The sequence below is a fragment of the Salvelinus sp. IW2-2015 genome, linkage group LG19 (genome assembly GCF_002910315.2).
Source record: "Salvelinus sp. IW2-2015 linkage group LG19, ASM291031v2, whole genome shotgun sequence".
In the NCBI taxonomy this organism is placed as follows: domain Eukaryota; kingdom Metazoa; phylum Chordata; class Actinopteri; order Salmoniformes; family Salmonidae; genus Salvelinus; species Salvelinus sp. IW2-2015.
In genome coordinates, this window is record NC_036859.1 from 35,754,937 (window position 1) to 35,765,568 (window position 10,632).

General features: G+C 42.9%; 1 protein-coding gene across 1 annotated transcript in view; it reads left to right on the top strand.

The window, feature by feature from the left end:
- LOC111979093 (fibroblast growth factor 12-like) overlaps positions 1–10,571 on the top strand; it is a 43,241-nt gene extending 32,670 nt beyond the window's left edge. The window contains exons 5-6 of the mRNA XM_070449047.1: positions 2,408–2,689; positions 7,456–10,571. Of these exons, the coding sequence (XP_070305148.1) occupies positions 2,408–2,689; positions 7,456–7,568 (395 nt within the window). The 3' untranslated portion in view covers positions 7,569–10,571. The remainder of the gene's footprint in view (positions 1–2,407; positions 2,690–7,455) is intronic.
- Positions 10,572–10,632: the final 61 nt, after the last annotated feature.

The following is a 10,632-nucleotide window of genomic DNA, read 5'->3' on the forward strand; positions in this document are numbered from 1 at the left end:
AGAGCAGCAGGCATCATTCTCTCTGCTAATTACTTCCCAAGGGGACCACAACATTGCATCTCTGTCTCTGAGACATTGACAAGAAAAGCATTAGAAAAGCCACTCAGACGACAAGACTTGAAAGAGACCCCCCCCAAAAAAAACAAGAGTGAAATAAGTTATAAATAGAAAAGAGAAGGGGAGAGGATGAAACGGGGAGGGAGGGGGAGGATGGAAGTTTGTTTGCTGGTGCAATGATTGGTGCTGTTTATCTCCCCTTCAAAGAGAGAGGGGAGAGAGAGAGAAAAGAAATATATAGAGAGAACGAGTGAGAGAGCGAGCAAAGAGAGAAGAGAGCGTGGAGAGAGAAGAAAGAGAAAAGAATGAGAGAAAGAAGAGAGGAGGTGAGAGCGAGAGAAAGAGCAAGAGAGGGAGAGAGAGAGGAGAGAGAGAGAGAAGGAGAGAGAAAGAAGAGAGAAGAGAGGAGAAGAGAGAGAGAGAAAGAAAGAAGAAAGAGAGAGAGAAAGAAGTGAGAGAAGATAAAGATAGGGACGAGATGAGAGAAGAGAGAGAGAAGAGAGAGATCGGAGAGAGAAGAAAGAAAGAAATCAGAGAAACGAGAGAGCAGGAAGAGAGAGAGAGAGAGAGAGAGAGAGAGAGGAGAGAGAGAGAGAGAAGAAGAGAGACGAGAGGAGAGAGACGAGCAGAAAAGAGGAGAAAGAATCCTCCTCTTCCTCCTCCTCCTCCTCCACCTCCACCTCCACCTCCTCACCCTCCTCCACCTCCTCCTCCTCTTCCTCCTCCACCTCCTCAGTGATTTAGTAGCAGCTTCTCTTCAGTCCTGGCAGAGGAGCCAACTGTTAGCACAGCAGAAGAACTCTGTGTGTGTGTGTTCATATGAATGTGTGTTCTTATCTATTTTTTTATAACAGTGTTTCTACCCACAAACTTGTGTGTGATGTATGCTCATATCCTAACAGTCTCACACCTACATCACCCTGCCGTTCACTAGCCATTCAACCACACACAAGATAGCAAACACTGTAACATAGCTCTGTCATTCCAACAGCAAAGCCTCCTACGCACCTTATAACTTCCCCTCGAAGCTACAGGCGTAACAGACAATAACAGAGTGATGTCCTTGTGTGGCCTAGTTTGGAGGGGATTCCGGAACATGTCAGTGCGGTTGGCAAATGAAGAAGGTGTGAGGGGGTGTGGGAGCAAGGTGTGAGGGGGCCTTGGCAGAGATGGGGGATGGGGGGCAGATGGAGGTGGAGGAACGCTGGCTGAGTCGCCCGTTGTGGGACAGGAGGGATGTGACACCACGACCTCCCACATAGAGAGCCGTCTGCTCTTTGACAACGTGTCATGAGGTCGAGATCGAAGCGGCCTCTCCAACTCCCCACTGCGGCCTGTCCACATTCACACACCCGCTGACCGGCTTACATGCCCTGCACGTACCCAAAGTCCTTCACACTGGTGCTGTGTGTTGAACACAGCTGGGCGTTATAAACGAGCACTCACAGAAAGTGTGTGGGATAGAGGCGGTCCGTACAGTCTCGCACACGCGCGCACACACATGAATGTTCACATACCTGTACTGTATACCTATTCACATATTGAGGATTAATATCCAGGCTTGAATACACTAACATGCATATCTCTCTATCACACACACACACTCTCTCACACACTCTCATACACTCTCACACACTCTCACACACACCAACTCTCACACTCTCTCTCTCACACACACACACACACACACACACACACACACACACACACACACACACACACCACACACACACACACACACACACACGACACACACACACACACACACACCACACACCACACACACACACACACACACACAACACACACACACACACACACACCACACAAAGTCTGCCTGTGGAACAACTCCAGCAGTGAGCAGTATTAGGCTGTCAGTCAAAGGGACAACCTTAAAAGGGCACAGAACCCTGGAGGAGACAGAAATTAATGAAATATCACCACACACATACACACACTGCCAAATCACTTAAGGTCGCCCAGCAGTTCCAAACAAACTTCTTCACCTGGAACACACGCAGTCTGATACACAACAAAATCTAGTCAACACACATTACACACAATATCATCCTCAAAACAATATAATCCACAACAATTCAGTAGGCTCATCTCTCCTTCATCAGTTGACCTGAGTCTATTTGTCTGTAGTATGTCCTGTGGATCACCATCACCACCGTCTCGTAACTCAACCCATCTCGTTGCCGCAACAACAACCCTCACATGCCTCGTCATGTTCAGTGGGGAGAAAATTGTTTGAAACGGGAGAGTGAAATCTGACCTTGTCCAATAAGTACACAGATTTCAATTTTCTGTTACAAAATGTTTTGCGTCGGTGTACCCTACTGACCATGATCCGACTTCCTGAACTTTGACCCGGACTTCATGAACATTACTGTAACAACAAACTCCCTTTGTTGTTTGGCACCAAAACAGGAAATGTTCACGCCGGAGTGCAAGTTTAAGGAGTCGGTGTTTGAGAATTACTACGTGATCTACTCGTCCACTGTGTACCGGCAGCAGGAGTCCGGTCGGGCCTGGTTCCTGGGCCTTACCAAGGAAGGCCAGGTCATGAAGGGGAACAGGGTCAAGAAGACCAAGCCCTCATCACACTTTGTCCCCAGGCCCATTGAAGGTAAGGCATCTGAATGTATCTGCCGTCTCATCTGTGTATTGTCTTTTGCAGGTTTTGATCGCCTGGAGTAAGTTGGTTGAAGCCCAATATGGTGAAATCAGAGGGGGGCCTCATTTATAAAATGTGCTTACGCACAGATTTGATCGTACATTGTGCGTACGATGAAATCCATGGTAACGTTTGCGATTTATAAATGTTGAACTTCACATTGGGAAAATTTCATGATTTACTTGGGATTTTGCATGACATTTCATGATTTTACTTGGGATTTTGCATGACATTTCATGATTTATAAATGAAACATGCTTGTGTTATAACATTAGCAGTCTATACACATTTTCCAAATTGCATTTCTTCACTCTGGCGCAAAAAAAATATTCCTCATGCTAAAATGAAGTATAAAAAGTTTTATGAACAAGGCCCCTGGCAGATAATGTTGGACCTATGTTGTCAAATACTTTCAAATCATTTATCTGCTTTTGATTCACTTCACTTGGTACAATTGGAACCAATGGAATACTCACAAAAGTGGTTAACGCTTTATAATTATGTCCAGTTAATAAATCATTTATATGGAATTTAGAAATGGTCTGCCCACCATTTTATTAATCAGTTTTCCTACATTTTTAAATGTCAATAAGTTAATTATTCACACATTTGTTAACAATTTTAAAGGTCCAATGCAGACTTAAAAATATATATATATTCTTAATATAAAATTATTTCTGCTACCTTACTGTGATTGGTCAAAAAGCTTCTTAGCAAATAGCTATTTCTCAAGTAAGAATTTAGCTAGGACTGTCTGGGAGGGGTTTGATTGGGGAGGGGAAAAATGAAAACGAACTGTTATTGGCAGAGAGGTTTGGAACTCTCTTATTTGTCTATTAACTAATTTACTGCACGGTGACGTCATCAAAACTCTTGCCAAAACAGCTGTTACACTGAAAAGGCATTATCATAATTTTCACAAATTTCACAAATTATTACATCCAGTGATTTATAAAGTTCTCAATGAATATGTACAGTTTTCATATATAAATAGGACATATGGAATGTCATTTACACAAACACAAGGCAGGTAAAGGTAGAGCACATCCTCCGATAATTCTTATGGGACTTAGTGTGGAAATATATATAAAGCACAGGAAATCACGTTTTTTGACTGCACTGGGCCTTTAAATGATTTATTGTTGGTTTATAAGATAATGTATAAGGTGTTTAATATAGATACTTATCTATATTAGACTATATCAGCTACCTAATCTAAAGCAAGCACTATACTTTATAAACTGTTTTTAAAGGACCTGAGTCCTGACTCTTAAAACCCATTAGTAGACATCCCAGCAGTACCTCATACTCCACCAAGGTCTCAAAGTGACCCAAAATCAGGGGTTGGAATCGGAAAATAACATCATTTTTCAAGGAACAGAACCAGAACCGAGAACGAAAGTGATCTATACTGTCCTGGAACAGAACCGTATTTTAAAAGCGTGGGAACCGGTTAATAACGTTATTTTACGTTCCGGGTATTTATTTCCAGTCCCACAAAAAACGCAACAAAGCGCCTTTACAAAGCCCTCACTGAGTACGGTTACATGCACACAATAATGCAATCATTGCAAATAGTAAGATGAATATAATAATTTGATTAATACGTTTACATGCTTTGCAAGAAAAACAATTTCCCTAATAATCCTGTTTACATGGACACATCTGAGATCAGGCTATGTGATGGGACTTTGATAAATGCAGAAAATCGCCAATCAAAATAAACGTTCTACCACAGCGGCCATGTTATTTTTGGGAACCATATTTGATGCTGAATTCGGACATATGACGTTTGTATGTGAAAACGACTTCTAAGACGCATACATTCAGTTGTTTCCGAACTCACGTCACTTGCGCTAAAGAGGGAGAGTCGCTCAGCTGGTGCTTACTTTGAGTTTGATCTCACGCTGATTAAGATAAGCAGAGTAAGGTGTTTACATGACTATTGCATATCTGCCTACTGCCATAATCAGTTTAATATCGAATTATACCAAAGCATTGTTTAATACTCGTTTTTGATTGGCTAGAAGAGCATTCTAGAATGGACATTAAAACCAGATAACAGGACAGTTGGAAAAGATATCGGGACATCTTGCAATCATGACGCAATATGCGCTGACATTACATTACAGTGATTCAGAAATGAGGGAGAGAGATGTTTACTAGAGAACAATGGATTCACTTTATCAATGCTAGTTAAGGAGACTATAGTTATCACGTTTCACATTGGATGTAGTTACTACAAAAAAGGTAAGATGTGTTTTTATTTTAATTCTGGTTCCTCTCTGCACACACAAGCTTGTTAGTTAGCTCGCTTGTTAGCTAGCTCTGGTCTAGCTCTCGAAAACCCTAGGCGGCATTATGTGAAATGTAATGGAACTGAGTCATGGTCAATGGCTAGTTCTAGTCCGACGATAGTTAAACCAACTCTCTGAAGTTCAAAGACATTCAAAGTTCCTCCATAGAAACCGCTCCTCCGTAGGTATAATTCTGTGGGCCTAATTCAGATAATGCACGTCATAACAACAAGATGCCTAGCGCTTCATGCCCAGCTCTCCACACACACAAAATGTCAGTCCTACGCCACACCCTACACTACACTTGTATGTCTAATGCATATACAGTTGATGTCGGAAGTTTACATACACCTTAGCCAAATACATTTAAACTCAGTTTTATACAATTCTTGAAATTTAATCAGAGTAAAAATACCCTGTCTTAGGTCAGTTAGGATCACCACTTTATTTTAAGAATGTGAAATGTCAGAATAATAGTAGAATGATTTATTTCAGCATTTATTTATTTCATCACATTCCCAGTGGGTCAGAAGTTTACATACACTCAATTAGTATTTTGTAGCATTGCTTAAAAAATGTTTAACTTGGGTCAAACGTTTTGGGTAGCCTTCCACAAATTACCCACAATAAGTTGGGTGAATTTTGGCCCATTCCTCCTGACAGAGCTGGTGTAACTGAGTCAGGTTTGTAGGCCTCCCCCTGCTCCACACCGCTTCAGTTCTGCCCACAAATTTTCTATAGGATTGAGGTCAGGGCTTTGTGATGCCACTCCAATACCTTGACTTGTTGTCCTTGAGCCATTTTGCCACAACTTTGAAGTATCTTTGGGTCATTGTCCATTTGGAAGACCCATTTGCGACCAAGCTTTAACTTCCTGACTGATGTCTTGAGATGTTGCCTAATATATCCACATAATTGTCCCCCTCATGATGCCACTATTTTGTGAAGTGCACCAGTCCCTCCTTCAGCAAAGCACCCCCAACAACATGATGCTGCCACCCCTGTGCTTCACCGTTGGATGGTGTTCTTCGGCTTGCAAGCCGCCCCCTTCCTCCTAACATAACGATGGTCATTATGGCCAAACAGTTCTATTTTTGTTTCACAGACCAGAGGACATTTCTCCAAAAAGTACTATCTTTGTCCCCATGTGCAGTTGCAAATCGTAGTCTGGCTTTTTTATGCGGTTGTGGAGCAGTAGCTTCTTCCTTGCTGAGCGCGACTTTCAGGGTATGTCGCTATAGGACTCGTTTTACTGTGGATATAGATACTTTGTACCTGTTTCCTCCAGCATCTTCACAAGGTCCTTTACTGTTGTCTGGGATTGATTTGCACTTTTCACCCAAAGTACGTTCATCTCTAGGAGCAGAACGAGGTCTCCTTCCTGAGCGGTATGACGGCTTCGTGGTCCCATGGTGTTTATACTTGCGTACTATTGTTTGTACAGATGAATGTGGTACCTTCAGGCATTTGGAAATTGCTCCCAAGGATGAACCAGACTTATGGAGGTCTACAATTGTTTTTCTGAGGTCTTGGCTGATTTCTTTTTTTTCCCATGATGTCAAGCAAAGAGGCACTGAGTTTGAATGAAGGCCTTGAAATACAATCACAGTACACCTCCAATTGACTCAAATGATGTCAATTAGCCTATCAGAAGCTTCTAAAGCCATGACATCATTTTCTGGAATTTTCCAAGCTGTTTAAAGGCACAGTCAACTTAGGTTATGTAAACTTCTGACCCACTGGATTTGTGATACAGTGAATTATAAGTGAAATAATCTGTCTGTAAACAATTGTTGGAAAAATTACTTGTGTCATGCACAAAGTAGATGTCCTAACCGACTTTCCAAAACTATAGTTTGTGAACAAGAAATTTGTGGTTGAAAAACTAGTTTTAATGACTCCAACATAAGTCTATGTAAACTTCCGACTTCAACTGTAAATAGCTTTCGCGCTCCATAGCAAGCTGCTCTATCCATTGGTGAAGTAATTAAATGTCGAGCTAAATGTACAAATATTTATGGATTCAAGAGTTTTAAAATAGGAACAGAAAGGAGCGATGTAAATGGTTATTTATTTAGGATTCGAACTGGTTCAGAACTTTCTTTTCCTGGTCAGAACAGTGGAACAGAACAAAGAAAAATATGGTTGAAAAATAATATCGGTTCCAACCCCTGCCTACAACATATCAATGGAGAAAAACTAAGCACCCAACACAGGGCGTTTAATTTTTAAGGAAATATATTTAATATTTTTTTTCAGAACAGGTTGCAAGAGAAACTTCATCCACTCTGTGGGAGTCCCTGAGCTCGATCTGAATTTGTCTCTCTGTCTGCCCATCCATCTCCTCGTTATTTATCCTCCATGTTCCCCTCTATCCCCCCTGCTTCCTGCTTCGTCCTCTACTACATACACGTCCTGCAGTGTGTATGTACAGGGAGCCGTCGCTGCATGAGATCGAGGAGAAACAGCGCTCCAGGAAGAACTCAGGGACTCCCACCATGAACGGAGGGAAAGCTGTCAACCAGAACTCCTAGCAGCAGGGCCCCAAGGGTGGGGGGCCACTAGGGGGCCCGGTCCCCCCTCTCTTAAACAGAGGGGGGAGGGGCCACAAACCCCCTTCGCCACCATGCCCTCTGAAGGGATGGACCGCCACGAGGGGGAGAAGCTACACCCAAGACCACAAAAAAACTCTTGCCTGTGAAAATCTTTTAGACAAATATCAAGACAAACCCAGAGGAAAACAAAAAGCGACTACAAACATTTTCAATCAGGACTTGACCTACGGTTTATGCAAAAAAAGAAGAAAAAAAGCTGTGACAAGACAAAGAAATGGTGGTCTCTTCACAATACAAATATCTATCGTTTTCATTTTATGCTGTGAAAAATTCGCTTTAAACACATGTTTGATTTCCCATGCGTTGATTTTATGAATGCTATGACACCTTCACAAGTGTTATTGTCCAATAATAATAATATTATGTATGTGTTGACTAATTCATCATCCCAATTTTAGTATCATTGTTATTCTGTTTTTCGTTTGAGACTGTAGAAGTTTGAAAAATTGTTTGTTTTCATATTGCGTGACAGTGAATGCCCTTTCACACTGCATACACTGGTGTGAGGGTAAACATGTAATGTATATGAGAGCTCGTTGTTGGGCTCGGAAGGAACAGGTATGGGTGGGTGGGATGGGTTTTGCTCAGGTGATGTCCTTTCGGTGAGGAATACGTTGGGTGGATCTCAATACTCTAATTTGGAGTCTCCTCACACTCTTCGGTATTACAGGACTAGACAACTAAAAGCAATATGGAGGGGCTACTCCACCAAGCCTCACAGCAGGCATCTACCATATTATGGTGCGTTGGAGTGCTATCGGAAATGTGGAAATACAAGTTCCCGACTCGGAAATAACCACTTGAACGACCCTCAAAGTCTGAGTCACAAGTGGGAAACATGGTCCAGAGTTGTGACGTTTCATCACTGGCTCTTCACCTTTTCAACCACTAGACGGTAGAAGAAAACAATTTACAACCTTAACCATGTGATTAACGTAGCTTAGTGGATCCGTACAGTATATAGTTTGACACATTGTCAACGTGGGCAACTTTAGCTAGATTAGCCATCTAGCTAGAATCTCATTGGTTGAAGAGTTATTCCGACTTCATTAGTACACGAGCGCACTCATGCCATAATTTACAACTCCACCAACTGGGAAATACAGAGATTCCGAGGACCACTCGAACGCACCATTACTCTCAACAATCCCGCCCTGTCAACTCAATGGTCAGGAGGGAAAAGAAACAGGAAAGGATAGCCTTGTAATAGCATCAATACTCTGGCAACGTGTTTATAGGCAGGAGGGGAAAAGGTAGATAGAACTTCTGGTTGTTTTCGTTAGGTGAACAGCACTACTAAGGGGATTTGTCTCTAATATGAACTGGCTTGGCCAATCCTATGGGAGGAAATGTCATATTCTCTCCAGAAAACAGAGGGAAACTTGGCTAGCATCCGCCAATCAAGGATTATTTTATGAATACGTGGAACTGGTGTATTTCACCTCTGCATGCGCCTTGACAAAGACTTTGTTCAAAGTGATCAGAGAATGCTTTTAGTCGGTAACAAAGAAATCATGGACATGTCCTTAGGGAGGCAAGTTGTGGCTTGTTTAAGGGCAAGACATAGACACAGTACTGTATGCATCAGCGAAGGTTGGATTGCCGGCAGGTCTTGCAGATCAGACAAGTATTCGTCCCAATACTCTTAAGAAGCTTCCTCTCCTTGTGTCCTGTTGATGGGGTGTGGCGTATTCATTTCATAAAAGTAGTCTCTTTATATCTTTATATATACGAGGTAAAGGAAAAAAAAAATAAAGGAAGTCTTTTAAGAGAATTTTGGACAAAGCCCCTGGGAAACCCTCCTCTTTCATTGTTAACATTTCACCTACGATACTGTACTCAAGAACAGCCTACCACAATGCAACAGGATGGAGCCCAGCCATACAAAACACAGGGAAACAAAACATTTGGACGCCAGAAGGTGCGTTTGCCCTGAGAGTCTGTAAACATGTCACTGTTTTGTACTTCCAGGCTGGCATCCTAATGGCTTCCATCCTAATGGCTTCCATTGCAGTAGGTTTGGTGAGCCATTAAATGAGCCATTTGCTGCATTGTGGAAACGAGACCCTGTCATTTCATAAATCAAATGTAGGAGAATGGCTGTATATACAAAGGAGAAACACGAATGTCAAACCAGTTGTTAAGGAAGGGAAGAACCCACCCCCCCCCCTCATCACCAATATAGACAAATCACCCGTGGAGGAGCAATCCACTGATCCTATCGTTCGTCTAACTCAGGAAGTCCCACTCCAGTCCAATGAACGGAGTCCGACAACAAGGCGGGCCACCCTTGCCAAGCGCCCAATGCACAAAACCTGGCCAAAGGTGTGGTCTTGGGGCGGTTGGGTCGGGGGTGTTGGTGGCAAAGTGGGGGGTCTGGGGGGGGGGTCAGGCCAGGACATGAGTTAAGGGATGTCAGGGTGTCATGTCAGACACGTCCACTTCTAACTGTGGCAGGAAGACCAGCACAGGGTATCGCTCTGTGTCGGAGAACTGAAAAAATGACTATTCACAAGTCTTCCACTGGGGTCTGGAGAGAGCGGGCACAGTTCTGCAGTAGCTGCTTCACTATAGGTAGTCCACAAGCACAGATCTAGGATCAGCTTACTCTCCTTTAGTTCTAACTTTAATCATTAGGTCAGCGGTTCCCAAACTCGGTCCTCGGTGACCCCGAGGGGTGCACGTTTTGGTTTTTTGTCCCTAGCACTACACAGCTGATTCAAATAATCAACTCATCATCAAGCTTTGATTATTTGAATCAGCTGTGTAGTGTCAGGGGTAATAAACAAAACGTACACCCAGTGGGGGCCACAGGACCGAGTTTGGGAACCACTGCATGAAGTGGTGGGTATATCCTAACCTTAACCATGACGTGGTGGGTATATCCTAACCTTAACCATGAAGTGGTGGGTATATCCTAACCTTAACCATGACGTGGTGGCTGTTTGTGAGAGGGTGTGTGTGTGTGTGTGTGTTTGTGTGA